General features: G+C 35.6%; 1 protein-coding gene across 1 annotated transcript in view; it reads left to right on the top strand.

Annotated features, from left to right (window-relative positions):
* The first annotated feature begins 1,720 nt into the window (after positions 1–1,720).
* LOC118738322 (neuroendocrine convertase 2-like) overlaps positions 1,721–21,324 on the top strand; it is a 28,357-nt gene continuing 8,753 nt past the window's right edge. Inside the window, exons 1-2 of the mRNA XM_036469247.1 lie at positions 1,721–1,873; positions 12,489–12,596. Of these exons, the coding sequence (XP_036325140.1) occupies positions 1,721–1,873; positions 12,489–12,596 (261 nt within the window). The remainder of the gene's footprint in view (positions 1,874–12,488; positions 12,597–21,324) is intronic.

The raw sequence follows: 21,324 nt of genomic DNA, 5'->3' as shown, positions 1-21,324 counted from the left end.
TGATGTCTGCAGATTTTCAACATTCAAAATGTCGGATCCAAATCCAATATTTTTTTTTATCTGATCGCTATATTAGTTCCGTCACTTTAAATTTTGAAAATCTGGCATCAGATTCGTAAACACCGACCCCATACCCTCTGGTAACGAGTTTTAACCCATAATAATGCTTAAAATGATCAGTTTCAACGTTTTAGTTTTAGTCATATTTAAGAAATTGATCGCCATATTGGATCCGCCATTTTGAATTTAAAAAAATTTACTTTAGATTTGTAATCAGCGACCCCAAAAACTACCGAGTACCGAGTTTCTCGCAAAGCCTTCAACTTAAGCTATTCCATGGGCAACCGGCAGACCTATAGAGATAGCTTGAGAATTTACAAAAAGGCATTTCGCAAAGCAAAACAGGAATCCTGGAGGGATTTCTGCTCTTCTAGAGAATCAACGAAAGAATCCGCCAGAATTGGGAGGATCCTATCCAAGGAACACAGCAATCCTTCCTTCCTAAAAAAGGAAGATGGAGGATGGACCAATAGCTCTAAGGAGACATTAGAACTCCTTCTTCGTACCCATTTTCCAGGCTGTGACCTAAATCAGGTCTCAGGTGTAGATAGCAACGTAGCGGCACCATCCATTAATGTCGTTAACGAAATTATCACGCGGGAGAAGATTGCATGGGCAATTAACAGCTTCTCTCCGTACAAATCCCCGGGTCCGGACGGGATCTTTCCAGCAATGCTACAGGAAGCCCAGCCGTGGGCTATTTCATGGCTGGAGAGCGTTTTCAAAGCATGCATAATGCTCAACCATGTTCCGTCTACTTGGCAAAGTGTTAAAGTAGTTTTCATTCCCAAGGCAGGCAAGAGAGGACACACGGTGCCTAAGGACTTCAGACCCATCAGTCTCTCGTCTTTTGTACTGAAAACTTTCGAGCGGCTACTGGACATGCACATTCGTTCGAAACTAGGCAATGGAGAATTGTCTACTGCACAGCATGCTTACCTAAAAGGGCGCTCCACAGAATCTGCGCTCCATGAGGTCATACAAACGGTAGAATCATCGCTGGAAAATAAACAATATACGTTGGCGGCCTTCCTTGACATAGAAGGGGCGTTCAACAACGTTAGTCTGGAGGCGATAGAGCAATCACTCAGAAACCTGGGGATTGAGAACTTCCTGGTAAACTGGATATCTACCATGCTTCGTACAAGGATTGTAAACGCTAAGCTAGGCACCAGCGTAGTCATCAGTCATCCAAAGCGGGGACTCCGCAAGGCGGGGTACTGTCGCCGCTGCTGTGGCTTTGCGTACTAAACAACATTCTTCTAAGACTCAACAGGGAAGGGGTCAAAGTTGTTGCGTATGCAGACGATGTATTGATTATGGTATCCGGATTGTGCATAAATGTGATAAGCGAAATGCTTCAAAGAGCACTGGGGGAATTGGGTTCTTGGGCAAATGGCTGCGGGCTCAACGTTAATCCCTCGAAGACCGAATTACTATTATTCACTATAAGAAAAAAGATTCCTTATTTTAACCTACCTTCCTTGAACGGGCTTACTCTCTCTCTTTCCCCTTACGCTAAGTATTTGGGAGTCATTCTCACACCGAAATTAAACTGGAAAATGAATACAGAGCACCGAGTAAAAAAGGCCTATGGTGCTCTGTATTCCTGCAAGAAAATTCTGGGTAAGAGGTGGGGCCTACGACCTGATCTTATGCTATGGATGTACAAGGCGGTGATTCGCCCAATTATTGCATACGGTTCGCTGGTTTGGTGGAAAGCCGTAGAGATGAACTACATACGCACAATGTTAGGCAGGGTACAAAGGTCAGCCTGCATTGCGACTACTGGGGCGATCAGATCATGTCCAACGTAAGCATTGAATGTCATCTGTCATCTGCCACCGATTGATCTTTTTATCACAGAGTGCGCTCAGGTTGAGGGAACTTGGATTGTGGAAAGAACGTACGTACGGGCATGGACTTATCCTGTATTCTTTCAACGACCCAAGCATTCGCGAAAAAACTGACTACATTTGCCCTTCGCTTTCTTCAAGAGAAACTTCGGCACGATTTTTCCATCAAGAAAGGGGTGGAAGGATCCTATTTTTACTGAACGCTTCGAAGTATCCATTTTTACGGACGGTTCAAAAATGGATTGTGGGGAAGGGGCGGGAATTTTTTCAACCGACCTCCAAATTGAAGAGTCTATTTGATTACCTAATTCGGCCAGTGTTTTTCAGGCAGAGGTCTTTGCCATAAATGAGGCGTGCAAAATAATTTTAGCCTCGAAGCTAGCGAGAACCAGCATTGCTATTTTCTCAGATAGTCAGGCAGCGATCAAGGCACTTGGCTCTGTAAGCATCACCTCCAGCATAATAAAACAGTGCAGGGAGAACGTTATGGTTTTAGCCGACAGGCACGTCGTTGCACTGATCTGGGTGCCGGGGCACAGCAGAATTCATGGCAACGAGATGGCTGACGAGCTGGCCAGGAATGGGTCGGCTCTGGATATCTCAGAGGCAAAGGAGGTTCTTGTGCCTCTGAGCTATATCAAGAGCCGCATCTCTCAGCACTGGAAAAATGTGGCTAGCAGTGGGTGGAAAAACCTACAATCCTGTAGGGTCTGCAGGAGTCTGTGGCCCACCTACAGCGCAAAACGCACTGCTTTTCTTATCAAACTAAACAGGAAGGATCTATCTCGACTAACTGCCGTTTACACAGGCCACTGGGCCGTGGGAATCCATGCTGCAAGACTAGGACTGGAACACAACATATCTTGTCGTAGTTGCAATTCACCAGATGCAGAAGAAACGGTGGAGCATCTGCTCTGCGATTGCCCAGCACTATGTAGGACTAGAATCAGGCTTCTAGGCAAACCCTGCTTCTGCGGTTTAACGGACATAAGTGATATTAAACCACTGCAACTTCTTAAGTTCTTGAACTCCACAGGCTGGGGTATATAACCGACTTCTGCTGCTTTCTTTTCGGGCTTTCTTTTCAGGTTTAAGTTGCGAGTAGTGGTTTTAAAACGGCACGCATAAGTGCTAATTGGAGTTGTTAAACTCGCCACTTCAACCAACCAACCAACCAACCAACCGAGTTTCGAATAAATCCACTTATTGAAAAAAAAAAGATCGCCATATTGGTACCGCCATTTTAGAGTTTTGAAAAACTGACATCAGATGCGCAATCAGCGCCCCAGAAACCCGCTGGTAACTAGTTTGAACCCGTGACAGTGCTTAAAACGTTCAGTATCAACGTATTAATTTTAGCGGTCTCTTTTCGAAAGCATATTTTCGGGCATTAGGCCCATTCTAACTGTTCAAGGCAGGTATGTAATTAAGGGAATATACCCCAATAATACCTGAGTAATTACATGTAAAAACAACACTTTTAACTGCCCTATAACATGTTACGAAAATAAGAAAATTGAAAACATCGGCGTTTTTATAAAAAACCGACTACCACAGCCTCCAAAATTTTTTTTTCCAAAATAAAAAAATAAGTGACTCTTTTTTTCTCACAAACAACAATATTTTGATTAAGCGTTTATGGATTTCCAAAAATAGTGTTTTTTCAAACCATTCTAATCTTAATATATAAAAATCCCGTGTAACTGTGTTCGTTTACGCTAATCTCCGAAACCGCTTAACCGATTTCAATGAAATTTTGTGGGTGTGTATTGTTGGTTCCAACTTAAAAGAGAGGATAGTTTTGAACCCGAGAAAAAAATATTTTTTCATCGAAATTTTTTCTCCCAACGTTCTTAAAAATCCCCTGTCGCTATGTTCCTGCCCAAAAAAAAAAACTTTTCCGCGTATTAATTTAATTAAACTTTTTTAGCAGGTGGTAACTCTTAAAAAAGGTAGCCTATTTTTCAACCTAGCTCATAAGCTCTCCGTGTGAAAACTTCCATGCAAATCAGATCACTCATTTCCGCGTATTAATTAAATTAAACATTTCTAACAGGTGGCAACTCTTAAAAAAAGTAGCCTACTTTCTAACCTAGGTCATGAGCTATCTGTGAGCAAAATTTCATGCTAATCCGTTTAGTCGTTTCCGCGTATTAATTTAATTAAACTTTTTTAACAGGTGGCAACTCTTCCAAAGTATTAGCCTACTTTCCACTGTAGGCCATAAGCTATCTGCTTGCAAAATTTCATGCAAATCCATTCAGTCGTTTCCGCGTATTAATTTAATGAAACATTTTTAACAGGTGGCAACTCTTAAGAAAAGTAGCCTATATTCCAAACTAGGTCATAAGCTACCTGTGTGCAAATTTTCATGCAAATCCATTCAGTTGTTCCCGCATATTAAATACTAAACTTTTTTAACAGGTGGCAACTCTTAAAAAAATAGCCTATTAACCAATCTGCCCCATAAGCTATCTGCGTACCAAATTTCATGCAAATCCGTTCAGTTGTTTCCGCGTGATGGTTTCCCAAACATCCAAACATACAAACTTTCACATTTATAATATTAGTAAGATAAGATAAGATTATGTATTATTATGGGAGCTGCGATTAGGTTATAAATATTGCGTCGTCTGTTTATCAAAAGCCGAAATATGTACTTACGCACACATACATACTTTTTGTCTCCTTCCCCCACTTCCAACGCATGCACATGTTTGCAAAACGATGACGAAGTGATTTTGTATGGGAAATCATTTATGCCCATTGAATAAAATAAACATACTTAGAAGATATCCACCAGTACTTCCCATATACCAAACGAAAGGAAAACTCTTGAGTTTTTGATTAAAGAAAACAAAAACAAAATCATTCGAGCGATTTTCGAGTATTTTGGTAATAAAAAAAATTTTCAAATTTTTTCAATAATTTTTTGTCTTAAAATGCTCAATATTTGTTGTTGAAGGAATCTATAACCCGTAAATGAATGTTATATCTGCAAATCATAAGCTGCTGGAGAACTTTAAAGGCTCAAAATCTACCCCAAAATAAGCCAATGTTTACCGTTGTTTCTAAGACAGACACCGAATTCGTTACTTACAAAAATGAATCTGTCGATAGGTTTGGAATTTTATCTTTGAAACGCCACACTTCTTTGAACTCGCTTCCTTAGTTCTCGTGCAATAAGGGTTTTTGTGATGCTCTAAAAATTACAACTACAACATTTCAGCATAGCCTCCATATCGAAACGTAAGATGTATTCTACGTCAAAAACTTTAATTAATAGTAATTTTTTCTTCAATATTTATTACCAGAATGTTAGAGGTCTAAATACTAAACTCACCGGGCTGTACTTAATTCTATTGAATTATAAAAAAATATATATTACCTAAAAGGTTCGAAGAATAAAAAGAACCCAGGATTCTTGACTAAAAGGAGAATAACTGTTTTTTTCGGTCCATGCTTGTATAATAGCCTTAGAACTGGGCACTCACAAAGGAAATGCTGGACACTTTATTCTTTCCAGCTGAAAGCTGCGGTAAGCTTTATTATATGGGAGTACCTTCTCTCTGCACGTTTGCCAATGGGACAGTGGTCTGGGATGGTTGCTACAATTCAAAATACTTCTGCCGTCGATCTATTTGTTAAACTGGTCTAGTGTCTTCGTCCTGTTATAGTCAGGCCAGAGCTCGCTGGCTATTTTGAAAGTCTGTATATTCGACAACTTTTTCCTGGTAATAAAAGAGAATGCAAACCAATTTCTGTTTGAACGACTCCGAGGGGGCATCCCAGTGATAATATTCGTATGTACATACATATGTATGTGTATAAAACGTTGAATAAAAATAAACTAGTAGCAATGAAAACCTCAAAATTTACATTTCAGTCCTTAATAAACGTAAAAACCTACATACGTGTAGATACCCGGTTATATTTTGTGTTGGAAAGACGTTTGGAAAATTCGTATTGGCACAAAGGTTAATGTTAAAAAATAAAAACTGTCGCGAAATAAATGCAAGGTAGCGTTTTTTTTCTGCCGAGAGAAGGTGGGCACTTAAAACACAACTCGCAAGATTTGCTTATATGGGCAAATCTAAAAAACAGGTAACTTTTGTGCTATTTAGCTTTTTTGCATTGTTGTAAACTATATCAAGCTGGTTGCTTTTGGATATAATTCATAGACGTATACTTGAAGCCTCAAAAATCAATTTGTTGCATAACTTTTGAGTTATAGATGTTTTAATTCAAATAAATATTAAAAACAAGTGAATTTTGTATGTAATTTTTAAGAGGTGAAAAATTAATTATGCCATAACTTTCGAAGTACACCAGATGCTGGTTTGAAATTCTATGTACAAGTAGTACTTATGTGTACACTTCATATGTAGTTGGTAACTAAAGTGTGCTTTAAAAAATAACTAAATGGCAAGTAACGAAAACTGTGTAGCTCTACTTTTCACAATTTTAAAATTTTTCCGTTTATCGCGTATAGTTTTTGAAGCATTTCCTTTTAAAAACTTTTTAAGTATGTATTGTATGCTGCAAACAATTACGAACAACTTTTAAAAATGATATATTCTGCGACCTTGAGCGTACTTTTTATTACAAAAATATCTTAATAGAAGGCACATTTGGAAAATACATCGAAACGATCTAAATCTTTTTCTAACTACTAGTTGTTATAATGTTATATATACCTTTAAAATGCTTAAAAAAATTGTTCTAGAAGTATGTAGATGAATGAATGTAGATGTATGAAGTAGATGGTTTTTTAGATTTGCCCATATATGTATGTACATACATATGTATCTACATTTATAATTTTGTTCAGCTGTATTAGCCATTGTAGTCAGTTATTGAAAGGCGAGGCCTCTCCCAGACTTGATAGCATTTTTTAGCTGTTGTGCGCTCTTACTATTTGAAATCTGAGTGTTTCGGCACCGAGGATCGAGAGTATTGGATAATTTATAAACGTGCTGAGTCGATACTTTTAAATCTTGATCGATACTCAGTGTATCGGTTAATACTTAAAAGTTTCGACTCAGCACATCACTAGTATTAAGTATTCATAAGTCCTCTATAATTTAATTATCTGCCAAAGACTTCGACTTTTTGCTACTAAAAAAATAATAATTCAATACAAAATAATGCTTAGATTTTCTTATTTATTTTATGTGCTAAATATGTATACTATATATATTAAAATTGGCTGTTGATGTGCTCACTATTTATTTTCATCCTTCCCCACACAAATAAGCTACATATATATATATTGAAACAACATTCAGGAGTTTATGCGGTTAAATTAATTTTGACACTTTGCTAAAATTTTCTGCGGTTCATATTCCAACTTCCTGCGGTGGACTTTCGCGCCGAAATTAACTTCAGCTGCCTGACAAGTAGTATACGCTATTGATATATGTAATTAATTTCATATCTTTGCCACCGCACGTTTGGCATTAGGGACTGCATGTCTTCACCCACACGCACTTCTGACTTGCCGAAAGAATTTTCCAACTCTTAGGCGGAATTAATAAATACATTCGAAATTGCGTTGTATGTTACTTATTTACTTTGCCGTGCTGTCGCAGTGCTAGTAATATCTAGGGGAGACATCTGAAGCTATCTACTTATGTACATAAAAATCCCTAAAGACAGCTTCGAGTTACTTAAAAAATATGAAGCGTGAAACACTAAATATCATTTATTTCGTCACCAAAGTGAAATAAGAAAGCAGATTCACCAAGCAGTATCGAATTTTTTGGAGAAATATGCATGTGCTTACAAAAACATGGGAACACATATGTATATACACTTAGGTCTCTTTTTATGCGGAGTTTAATTTATGCGGGTTTTCAAACCATTTTTTAGCTGTAGCGATTTTGCTTTTTTGAAAGTTTTTATGACTTTTTTTTCAGTGTGTAAGAGACAATGCTTCTGATAAATAATTTGTCTTGGTGTTTTTACATAATTCATGTATTTATTGTGGTATTTTGTTTTTTTGGTTAAAATACAGATCAAATTTTATTTATTTCATTAATGTTCAGTTTTACATGGTATATTATCTAAGTGTTGAAGTGAAGAAATAAATGGTTTTTTTTGCTTAATCTTGCCTCGCTGGATTTTTTTATGCGGTTTTTAAGAATTTTTTTTTTCGGAGTATCAGCGGTTCTTGAAAATACTGCTTTTGTATGAAAGTAAAGAACTTTTTTATGCGGCTTTCTGAGGAATGCATATATCGCACAAAAAGGGACCTAAGTGTATTTAGGTATTTACATATGTGACCTGGTCTACGGAAAGGGGGCTTAGGTGTCAAAAAATCAATTTTCACTTTTTGGTTGATTCGGATGGAAGATGAGATGCTTTTTCACGTGGTGAAAAGCAGAAAATCCTAACTTGCTTAGAAGTGTACTAAAAACAGAGCTGGGTAAATGCAATTACATTACAATTAGAATTACATTCCTCAGTAATTGTAATTAGGATTCAATTCCTTTAGTTCACAGCAAAGGAATCGATTACTTTTTCAATTCGTTGAAGTAATTTCAAATGGAATTGTTTTTTTCTTTAATTCCATTACAAGGAATTCCATATTGTAATTGGAATAAATTACGTGCTAGTAATGTAATTTCTTTTATTTCAATTCCTTTGTAAGGAATTGAAAATGTAATTTTTTTCCAATTCCTTTGAAAGGAATTGAAAATGTAATTGATTTTTTTCCAATTCCATTCCTCAAAGTAATTTAAAAAGTAATCGAAAAATGTATAAAAAAAAATATTGTTTACGTTTGAATTGCAATAGCTTTGTTAAATTTCTTGGTTGCTAACTGCCTTGAATAAACAACTTATACCTAAGTAGTATTACTAATTGGACTTTAAGAAAACTGAATAGCTTAAACTGTAGCTGTTCAGTTTATAGGGTAAGGGTTAAATTTTCCAGATCCTACCGCGAACGCGCTTCGCGGCAGATGAGACCCATAAATGTGGCTGCCTTGGGCACTGCTGTTCTCTTGGACTAATCCCTGCGTATCTATAAAAATGCACTGAGTTAATTGTGTATATTATGGTACCCTTAATTCTACCCAAAATGGCGTGCCTTCTGGGGCCTTTGAAGTACTCTTACTGGTATCCTGCGTTACAAATGAGGATAGAGTCCGCTTGAATTACGAGCCCTGTGGGACTGGAGATCCTACCTCCTAAGAGTTTTATAAACAAATTTCATTGCTATGGCTAAATTTTGATGATAACACTGTAACGACGCTAAAATTACACAAAAAACGCCGAGAGACGTAAAATTAATTTTAAGGAGTATGTTACGGATCTGTATACCGTTTTTTTAGATAAGGTCATTTAGTCAAATTATTTTCATTTTAAGTTTTCATTGCGAATGAAAAAAATTCAAACTTTAACATGGTCATACGGTCATGTACGATATGGCGTATGGGTAACATTATTTCCTGCTAGTATTTCATACAAAAAATTATTGCACTTTCACTTAACCCTCGCAAATCACAATGGGCCCTGATCGGGCCTAAGTGTGCTGGCGCCCTCTGAGCCTAGCAGCCACTTCAACCTAATCCTTGCAAACTTGCTTATTTATCCATCGATTTTCATCGGTAGTAGTGTTTTAAGCCGCAAAACAAGCAGATATTGGCTAGTCTGTACTAATATATGTATATTTTGAAAAGCGTTTTTTTTCTGTTCGCATAGCTCGAGAAAGGCCGTTTTTTTTCAAATTTCGGAATGTACTGCAGAATTTCCAAGGATGGTTATAGGCTAAAAACAGGTTTCGATATAGAAAGGGGGCGTGGCACCTCCCATACAAACCGAATTTTTCAAACTGCATATATTTGTGGTACAGGACTAGAACTGGGTATGGTGATATATACATATACATATAAGACCAATTCCATACTCATGGAGAAAATGGGTGGAGAATGGGGCGTGGCACCTCCCATATAAACCGAACTTTTCATATTGCATATTTCTGGAAGCCTTTAGTTTGACTCCCACATGCCAACCGAATAGGTGTCAGCCCCCTCAAAAATTTTCCAACAGTTATCTTTTTTAAACCTCTTTAATTTGATACCCATATTGTAATATTTTATTTATTTTATCAATGTAATTTGGTTAAAGTTTCAAACAGATGGCAACCCTCCTCAAACATATTTTCGGCAGTAAGCCTTCTTAAAACTCTTTAGTTTGACACCCACATGGCAATACATATTTCTTTTTTTTTTAACAATTTGACCGAGCTTAAATTTTCAAATAGGTGGCAGCCCTCGTCAAAAATACTTCCAGCAGTTCTCTTTCTTTAACCTCTTTAAGTTGATACCCATATTGTAATAATTCATTAATTTTATCAATATAATTGGGTTTAAAAATTTTAAAATAGGTGGCAACCCTCCAAATTTTTGCGATATCATTGGTTCTGGTATTATACCGAATAATAGAAAAAAAATTATTCAAATCGGTTCAGCCGTTCTCGGGTTTTGATGACCGTGACATACGAACACAAGATTTTTATATATATAGATATACATAGAAGATGTCCAATGTGTGCTTTCGATTTTAATCTTTGACCAAAACAAAAATTTCAGATTGAACATTCGTGAATGAACTTTCAGTTTCTCGATTACTTTTACAATTCCTTTGAGTAATTGAAAAAACTAAAGTACGCTTGCGATTCCAGGTAATGGAATTGAAAAAAAAAATCAATTACATTTTCAATTCCTTTCAAAGGAATTGGAAACAAAATTACATTACTAGCACGTAATTTATTCCAATTACAATATGGAATTCCTTGTAATGGAATTAAAGAAAAAACCAATTACATTTGAAATTACTTCAATGAATTGAAAAAGTAATCGATTCCTTTGCTGTGGACTGAAGGAATTGATTCCTAATTACAATTCCTTGTAATCTGTAATTGGGAGTAATTTTATTCCTAAAGGAATCATTACGACCCAGCTCTGACTAAAAATAATAATAATATTAATAATAATAATAATAATGTTAATAATAATAATAATAAAACTATAATAATATTCCGACCAACAACAACACTTACTGGACGTCCGGCGCGGAGAACAATTAACGAGATAATGAGAAACTGACGAAACGAGTTGCTTACTTTTAACAGCTTTTTCACAGAAAACTAGTTTTCGCACGTAAGCTCCCTTTTCGTAGACCAGGTCACATATATTTTACCCTGTAGCAAATCGAACTGGTTCAGAATTCGCGCAGAGATAGCTCAAAAAGACACTGTACTGCTTCTCCATAAGTATAAAAGTAGATATGAACATATCTATAGACATTTGACAGAACAACTTAAGTCTACATTTCACGGACAAACTAAATAGAATATGTCGGCAAAGCTCTCTTTACCGTCAGAGCAATAAACTACTAGTGTACTACCTTTCAAAAATACGTATATAGATAATGTTCCAATTTTTAAATTTAAGTACTAAATTTATTAAAAATTACAAACTTTTCCATTTATTTATTTACCTAAATAACATAATTTACTAACTTAATTTAGTTGTTTTTCAAAAATACTTGACATCCGCATCTGCATTGGCATCCGCGGGTGTCTAAAATTCCACATCCCTAGTATGTACATTAAAGTGGTCCAAAAATGTATGTGAACCACCACTACCTCGGATTGTTCTATACCGGAAAAAATGTACCCCTATTTTTTATTTTGAAATAAAAAATTAAGGGAGTGCTCAAAGCGCTCAAAGGTTTTCATGTATTTAATAATGGGGAAAAAACCAACTTTTCGTAGAAATAGTGTATAATTCTTGAAAATCAATATTCTTCGATGGGAAAACCTTGGTTATCTTTAGGAGATTCCCAGTAATAATACCCAATGGTTTCTTTAACTATTTTTTCATGGTAACTATATTTTATAGGTTCTCCAAAACCCCAAGAAAATGCAAATGGGGGACCAATAAAAAATCCTTAATATTAAAAAATTGTTAAATAAACAATTTGACATTAATACTGTAAGTCTCCTGAAGAGAACCACAGTTTTCCGATCGAAAGATATTGATTTTCAAGAATTTTATACCATTTCTACGAAAGGTTGTTTTCCCCCATATAAAATACATGGAAAACTTTGAGCGCTGTGAGCGCACTCTAAAAATTTTTGATTTCAAAACAAAAAAAAATAGGGGAAAATTTTTTTCCGATTCAGAGAAATTCTAGAGGTGGCGGCATTAAAATTCCGACTTGATTGTTTCTGGACCACTCTAATGTACATACATATGTACATATATTTTTGCGGACACTCAATCAAATTATAGGAAATTGCGTGCATGGTCGAGAACACATTCATTTTGTATCTCATTAATGGCCAACTCGGTGTACTAATTTTACGAAGCGTGAAATTCATTTTCTTTTTGACCAATGATGTTATCGTTTCGGAATTAATGATCAGAATTTTCTATTTAATTTTATTAATTAAGCGTATTTCAAACTAAAGATTACAAAAATATAAAATAAAGGAATATGAGAAAGCTTTATAACCACATATACTTAAATACACACAAACTTGCTTTTCTTTTAATTCCAGTTAGTTGGAGGAAATGGAAACGAATACCACTTCAAGCACAAGACCTTGCCACACGCTCGCACAAGGCGTAGCATTACACATACGCGGCTGCTGAAGAGCCATCCATTGGTAAGTGAGAGCTACTAACTTGAAAGTGCATTCAAAAGTGGTAATGCAAGTACTTTTTAACCGACTTTCAAAAAAGGAGGAGGTTATCAGGTCGTCGGAATATTTTTTAATTTATTTTTATTATTTTTTTATTTTATTTTTTTTATGAATGTTACCGCATAACTTTGGACCACGTCAACCGATTTCGATAATTCTTTTTGCTTCGGAAAGGTAGGGTCTCTGAGGTGGTCCCATACTAATAAGATCCGAGCAGTGGATCATGAGATATATATATATATATATATAAATTTATATGAGAGTTGAAGTCGGTTTTTTTGCTAAAAATTACTTGTTTGTTGTAAAATTGAGAAAGTGAAATCTCACTTTCCCGTGCGAACACCCAGAAAGTATTCTTTGACACTTATTGGGAATTAATATCTGAAATTAAAGACGTCTGAAAGAGCGCATATTGCTTTCGAAAATTTGTATTTTTAGCTGTAAAACAAATCCCGCGTTGGTGTTGGAATATATTTACTGGATAATTTGTGTGAAATATCAAAAATTAATGTTGAGCAAGATATCAATTTATTTATTTATTTATATATTTATTAGTAAATTTACTTACATAATTAAATTATATAAATAAACCGTAACACTAGGCAACTAACAACTGTGGTCCTCGGCGTAATAGAAGTAAATAATATATTTATTAAAATTATCTAAATTGAATAATAAATTTTACATCTTTTTAAAAGTATTATCGTATTGGTTATATTTTCTGAGGTAACATTTTTTAACAATTTGGGGAAACATATTTCGTTAAATAAGTACATTTGCATAGTCTTAACATAGCTACAGTTGTACACTAAATGGTCGAAGGTCAGTGTGCTGGTTGAACAAAGGTGACATGTTGGCGGAGAAGTTTTTTCAAAGATAAATTTGTGCGTTAATCGTGTGTGACAAAGCCTCAGGCGTATATATTTTTTAAGATCATATCTAGAAATGTTGTATGGATATTTTACGGCAACTCCCTCTTCATTTACATTTTTGTATGAATTAGTGTAATTCTCCCATTGGCCTCTCTTTATTTGTGAATGATGGTGTTTGACTGTTCTTATAATATCTCTTTTGTTATTAGTTGTTTTAAAAATTATGGGCGCATTAGTCGCAAACTTAGCTGCTTCGTCTGCTAACTCATTTCCACGGATGCCGACATGGCTTGGAATCCACATTATTTTTATCTTAGTGGGGTATTGGATTAATACATTTCTTATCTTTTGGATGCTCTCATTTACATGCTGTATATTAAGTAATGCCTTTATAGCGGATAATGAGTCAGAGCAAATTAGATGTCTTCCATGGATTGTTTTACACGTGTTAACGGCTTCTAGCAGTGCTTCAGTTTCAGCGGTAAAAATAGAGCTGTTTTCATCGAGACGGTATAGTTTTTCAAGTTGAAGGTCGCTACTGATAACTGAAAAGGAGGTTGCATATTTACTTTTAGAACCGTCAGTATAAATTAAATTCCAGCTTTGAGATTTGAATTTATAGACTACTTCGTTGAATGTTGCCAAAAAGGTTTGTGGATTTGTTGTTGACTTTGGTAGATGCATTAGGTTTGTAACTATGGAGTTTGTGTTGAAATGCCATGGAGGTTTTGGAGGAAAGAAGAGTTTGTGTGCCCTTATATCAATGCCAATCTTATACCCATGTGTGATGATGCGGCTTATAGCTGAGGGGAATCGTAAGTCCCTCTTCCTTTTGACGATTTGATTTATATTTTTAGCCACTTGCTTCTCAGTGTACAATATAAGTATCGGGATTTGTTTAGATGTGATCTCTTCGTATCTACTGTAAATATCAGGAATTCCAGTCTCTGTGTATATATTCTTTACAGGAGTTGTGCGAAAGGCTCCTATGCTGTTTCTTGCAGCGGCGTTTTAAACACCCTTAATTTTGTTGAGTTGCCTTTTCGAGGTGTTACCGTATATAGTAAGACCATAATCAAATTTGGAAAGTATCAAAGCCTTTGTTATATTGATGACGCTATTAGGGTGTGCGCTGCTGTGGTAAGACGTCAAACATTTGATTAAATTTAATCGCTTAACTAATGACATTTTTACAGTTTCTATGTGCTCGGACCACGTATATTTATTATTAAAAACTAAACCTAGTATTTTAAGTGAGTTTACATTTTCTATTCGCTTATTGTCTATAACAACATCATTTAGCCTACAGCTGGTTTTTTTGCATACATGTAATATTTTTGTTTTTGAGAATGATATGTTTGATCCAGAGTAATGGCACCAGTCCAAGATTTCTTGGAATAATGCCATTAGTCTGTTCCTGAATTCTTCCTCGCTCGTTATTTTTGCTAGCAGGTAAAAGTCGTCTGCATAAATACAATAGCTAAAGCAGGGGTAACCAAGCATTATTTTGTTGATATGTTCTGTACCAATTTGAAAGAGTATGACTAACAATGGCGAACCTTGGGGTATACCATTGTCAAGCGGATACGATTTTGTATGTATACCGTTGACCCTAATACGGAATCTTCTGTTGGATAAAAAGGAGTGAATATACCTAAGTAATTTTGGTCCCACTTTCCATTCCGTCAGTTGCTCAAGAATTGCGTGTTTGCCAATACGGTCATATGCCTTTTCGAAGTCGACTGATATAACTGACATGTGATGCCGCCTGGATATGGATTCTGCTATCTGGTTGTCTATGTGCAGTAGTGCATCTAATGTACTTTTACCTGATTTAAATGCCATCTGATGCGGGCTTATAAGCTTTTTCTTTGAGAGGAACCAGGTGAGTCTTTTGGCTATAATCTTTTCAAGAATTTTAGCGGGGCATGATAGAAGAGAAATGGGTCGGTACCCATTGACCTCCGTTTTGGATTTGCCAGGCTTTTGAATAGGTAGAACTGTGGCTGTTTTCCACTCTTGTGGGATATTTCCCGCCTGGTATACTGCGTTATAAAGTTCAATGTATCGATGCTTTATGCTATATGGAAGGTTTTTTAACATTACGTAAGATATTTTATCAAATCCAGCGGATTTACCTTTGGCAGTGTTAAGAGCAGAATCAAATTCTATCTTTGTAATAGGATTTTCTAAAAAGCTAGCGGTGGAATCTATTACTGAATTTGTGGAAAGGTTTATATTGGATTTGTGGGAAATGAAAGAGCTAGAAAAGTTGTAATCTTTCGCCTGCTCAGACCATGTTGTGGCAAAATGTTGGGCTATGGTTTGTGAGTCTGTAACTGTTCCCCCCTCTTCAGTGTCCAATGCACGTATATGGAGGCACGTTGCTTTCCCGTATAGCTTGTTAACTTTGTCCCACAAGGTCTTAACTGATGTTTGTGGGTTAATTGTTTCTGTAAACTTATTGAAAGAGTCCCTTTTTGAGATTTTACATTCTCGCTTAAAAATTGCGTTAGCTTTTTTATATTCTATTCTGTTGGCTACAGTTGGATGTTTTTTGAACTCTTTCCAAGCTGAAGTCTTCAGATTCCGCAGGTTAGATAGATCCCCATTCCACCAGTATGTATTGGTTTTGTTATATGGCTTGGTAACATGTGGCATAGATTCATTTGCTGCTACAGTTATAAGTCTGTGGAATACAGCGGCTACTTTATTTATGTTGGAAGATACTACAAATTTTTCGCTAAGATCCACAAGCTTAGTTTGAAACTTCAGCCAGTCAGCTTTATCAGTATTAAAACGTGAGGGTTTGTTAAATCCTCCGTTTGCGTTACACTCATCTCTCATTTTAGAAAATTCGATTAATATCGGGAAGTGATCACTTCCATGGAGTTGTGGGTCCGTTTCCCAAGAAAAGAAAGGTCGGAGATGTGTCGTTACGAGAGAAAGATCAATGTGAGTGTATGTTCCCCTTGTCGAAAAATGAGTAGGAGATCCATTGCTTAGTGTACACATATTAGAGTTTAATAGGAAATTTTCGATGACTGTTCCTCTTCTATCAGTTTGAGGCGATCCCCATAATTTGTTATGGGCATTAAAATCACCCAAAATCAGTGTACCGCACTGATTGTTGTCACAAAGGGTTTGTAGATCACGTGATGGTTATATAAATAGAACAAATTGCAACTGTAATTTCGGCTTTTATTATTGCTGTCACGGCACACATCTTCGGGTTTGGTGGTAAATATGTGTGTTGTAAAGACTTCTTAATAAATAAGGCAGTACCACCCTTTGCATATGTTTGGGTTGGTGTATTACATAGAGAATGTGTATAATTATTTAGGCTAATAGAATAAGTTGAAAGGTGTGTTTCTTGGAGTGAAATGATGTCTGGAGAGTATTTGTTTATAATTAATTGAAGCTCGTGTAGATTATTATAGTAACCTTTTAGATTCCATTGCAGAATTTTAAGGACCATAAAAAAAAGGGGGAGAGAGGAGTCTCAGAAAGTATATATTTTTAATATATACTTGAGACTGGCCGATGACGGGCCCAGAGCGCAAACGGCGATCATCACTAGCATTATGCTAGTAATGCCCGCCGTTCCCGCCCTGAGCCCGTCAAACGAGTTTTTACTCCATCGTCATATCCAAATCAGGAGAGCTGTTGCCAAAATTGAGAAGCTGAGTTGTGCTAAATTGCAAGTATTGTTGTATGACTGGTGAGTCGGTTTGATTTAATAAAGAATAAATATTGTCATTAGTGGTAGTGTTGTTGTTTTCACTTGGTGTTGGTGTTATTGTTGAAATTGGATTTTCTTTTTCGTGGTTTTCGCGTGTGGGAAGAATGTGATTTGTCCCATTATTAGAGTTTGGTGCAATGGTAGGCGGGTTGTTTAGAATTGTATTTGATCGAGAAGAGAGACGTTTTTGTCTCAGTTCAATAGCTTTTTCAAGTGTTTCTGTTGGAGTGTCGTATACTTTAGCTTGTGATTTTACTTTTTCTTTTGCTGTTTTGTATGTGCATTTTGTTATTGTTTTTATTTTAATGATTTCTGTTCTTTCTTGAAAGGTTGGGCAATTTTTGTTGTTGGCTCTATGGGCCTGATTGCAATTAATGCATTTTACCTGTTTGCATATGGTAGGATCGTGAATATTTTCACTGCAAACTTCGCATTTTTCAATATTCTCCTTGCAATGTTTTTTGGTGTGGCCTAATTTGAAGCAATTTTTACATTGGATAGGTGCTGGTATATATGGGTCGACCTTACAGACAAGAAAACCGATCTTTATTTCCTTGGGAATTTCATACCTATTGAAAGATAAAATATGCAGTGAGGTGTTAACAAGCTCACCCTTAACCACTTTTTTAATCTTTTGACAGTCTGTTACTGATTGGTCTCTAAGGCCTTCACCGATGTCTTTATCGGAAAGGGATCTCAATGAAGGTGCAAATATTACACCCTTTACGGTGTTTAATGTTGGATGTAGTTCTGATATTATCGGACAGACACTAACCAGGTTTTTTGCTTTAAGAAATTTGTTGGCTTGTGTGTCGTTTTTAGTGAGCACTAACAAATTCCCGTCACGGGTAAATGAGATTTGTTGCGGCGGTTCAGCACAAATATTTTCGAGTGCTTTTGACACAAGAAATATATTGTAGTTGTTGATTGGCTTTTCCGGCACTGCACTTTTAATTGTTACATATTTGGGGCACTGAACTTTAAATAGGGGAGTTTTCTGACCCAGTAGTGGGAAAGAAGAATTACTATTAATGTTTATATCACTTTTCTTCCGTTTCTGGGTAGGAACTCAAAAAAGAACAATAGCAAACGTGTCGGTATCGTTTAGTTTTGCTCACACAAAGTAACCAGGGATGTCAGTATTTCCTGGATTCGATTTGCATAGGATTCTTCAGATATTATTTTACAGCAAAATATGCAGTAATCAAAGTTGTAAAAAACTTCAAATTAATTACCATAATTGACCTTCTCTTTTTTGCACAATCGAAAAACTGAAATGGCGGTTCAATGTACTAGAGATGTAAGTTTTCAAAAAATAACGATACATCGATACGTCGACTATTTATACATCGAATGGTAAATTTTCGATGCATCGAAGCAAAACAACGATATTTTCGATACCTTTAGGTAAACACAACCGATTAAAATCACTTGGAAACATTTTGCGAACGGTAACTTTACTTTGCTAGCGTTCGCGATAGCTAACGCTAACAAACGAAACATATAGTGCTCACAACACAAAATGAAACCATTCCTTTAGTATTCCCCTAGTATAGGGATGCCCAAATCAGCACATATGTGTCGCGGGCAACTAATAAATATTTCTTTCGGATCCGCAATTAAAAATATTTTTTTTACATTTAATCGTATGTGCTTAAACTGATAAATGATATAAACATAGAAACGCAAGCAAAAGAATCTCGCTTCCACATTCTGCATATGCGCTTAACATTTTTGGTTAAACAAATTTGTCGAAATTTCATCTCTAAAGCAAATATTAAATATCATTTAATATATACTTTAGATTTAAATAATCATTTTTAGTGGCGGGCGAGTCCGAGATGTTTAAATAATCGAGATAGTACATTCAATTCGCGTAGATTTTTGAGAACTTTTTTCGTTGAAGGTGTTGCACTTTTTTTCCATACTGAAATTTGTGTACATCATTTATCATTGTCTAAGAAAATCTATAAAATAAAGCTTACTTTAAAATATTGGCATAAAAAACAACAACGCTACACGCACATTCATCCATTTAACATAAAATGCGAACGTTCGTTATATGGAAGAAAGTGCGCAACACCGCAAACAAATCAAAACATCAAACAATCAAAAAATCAATGATATTTTCTAGACACTTCAAACTTGCACCTTATTATACTAGAATCAATGGTATTTTCTAGACACTTCGAACTTGCACCTTATTATACTAGAATGAATGGGCTACAAAATTGTTAACCCAAAACATGTCTACAAATTCTGAACAAAAACTGTGAAAATTTGATGAAACTTTGTTGATTTTTTTCATTCTTTCAAATTTCGATTTATTTGCAAGGTTTTTGTTTGATAATGAGCTACAATTTTATAAAAAAAAAAACAAATAAATACCGGGTGACTGTGTAATTTTGTCAAAGATGAAGACAATGATGATAAAACATTAATACACTATATAGGTCAGTTCATATTAATGAACATAAAATGAGATCACTATCGATAAAATGGAAATCCTCAAAGGAAATTTATAATTTCAACGCATGGAATTTACATAAATTTTTTTACTTTCAACCCCCGAATTGCTCAATTACTTCTATTTCTGCAGGATCGCCATTAGGTAAATTGCATTTCCAAAGATTTTTTCAAAATAAATAGCGATGAGGGATATTTCACGCTCCGGTGATAAGAGATCGCAATCATTCATAATTCAATTCATAATTTCCTTTTGTAGCAAATATGAAATATAGGTATATCCATTTTCTTAAATGTAAACGGATTAAGAATCAAAGTACTAGAAGAGATTTGAGTGTTTGGTACAAAAAGTATTTTTGATGTTGAAATTGTACTTAAAATCGGCAAATTGTACTTTTGTACATTTTAAAATTAATTGTACTGAAAAAAGTACAATTTTACTTAAAATATCAACACTGTTTCACTGGCGCTGTACTTGCTGCAGTGATGCCAGATTTGAGCGTACCCAATTTTTACCGATAATAACTCATGCGAGGGATTTGGGTATTGGGCATTTTACAAGCCTATTAGGAAGTATACATATCTGTGTTCGTATAGAATAGTAGCTTATGTCGGAAGACTGGCTTTAGTATAATCAACCATTCGCAGCATACGATTGCGAAAGACTCACTGGCGCCGAGTCGTTGAAGAACTCTTGGAAAATAAACGTAAAAGACGGTAATGTTAATGGCGATGCTAGCAAGTCAATATTCGTATTAAGTTTCATAAAAAATTCCTTGCGGTTTAAAGAATATAGGAAATGGTACATTTTACTAAAGCCAGCCTCCCGACATAAGCTACTATTTCATACGAACACAAATATATTCGTCTACAAATAATGTTGATTATTTTAATTAAGTCCTAAGATAAGTTTGTGAATCTTATCAGTGTTCTATGTAAGAACCAAAACTCAATCCCCTCGCCAATTAGAACTTTTGCTTTAAAAGAAAAATATACATAGCTCATTTACTCAATACTTGGTCTGGCATCACTGTTTGAGCACTGATGTGCTCAGCTCACTGTTGCCAAGTTCGTGCATTTTGCACTAAATTTAGTGCTTTTGGTAAACCAAAAAGCCAAAATAATTGGAATTCAATGCTTGGTGCGGTATTTAGTGATGCTTTTTTAATTTAAGCACACCGAATGCATAGGTACATATGTACACTAATATTCTACATTAAGATGGAATTCATTTACTAAATAAAATGTGAGGAATAGGTAAATTAAATATGTTTTGCGTTGTTATAAATGTATTGAAATTAATTTATTAATAAAAACGTGAGGAAATGGATATGTATATACACTTTTTACTGAATCAAAAAAATTATTAAACATGATAATAAAAACTTGGCGCTTTTGTTTTGGAAAAATTGGCTTTTTCTGGTGGCCTCATGCCACACTGGCTCAGTTGTCGCAAAAGTACACATACATACACGCATTTTTACTTGAAAAGAAGTCTGTAGTGCTTAATATGTATACGATGCCATCTCCGTACAGCTCACTTCACCTCGCCAAGCACGCTCGCATGCGCGCAGTTTGCCCGCGACGTCGACTGCGTGCACCTCTGCTGTGT

Source organism: Rhagoletis pomonella, unplaced genomic scaffold (assembly GCF_013731165.1).
Source record: "Rhagoletis pomonella isolate Grant_MI unplaced genomic scaffold, Rhpom_1.0 Rhpom_scaffold_00004, whole genome shotgun sequence".
NCBI classification, from domain to species: Eukaryota; Metazoa; Arthropoda; class Insecta; order Diptera; family Tephritidae; genus Rhagoletis; species Rhagoletis pomonella.
This window is presented reverse-complemented; position numbering and strand designations above follow the sequence as displayed.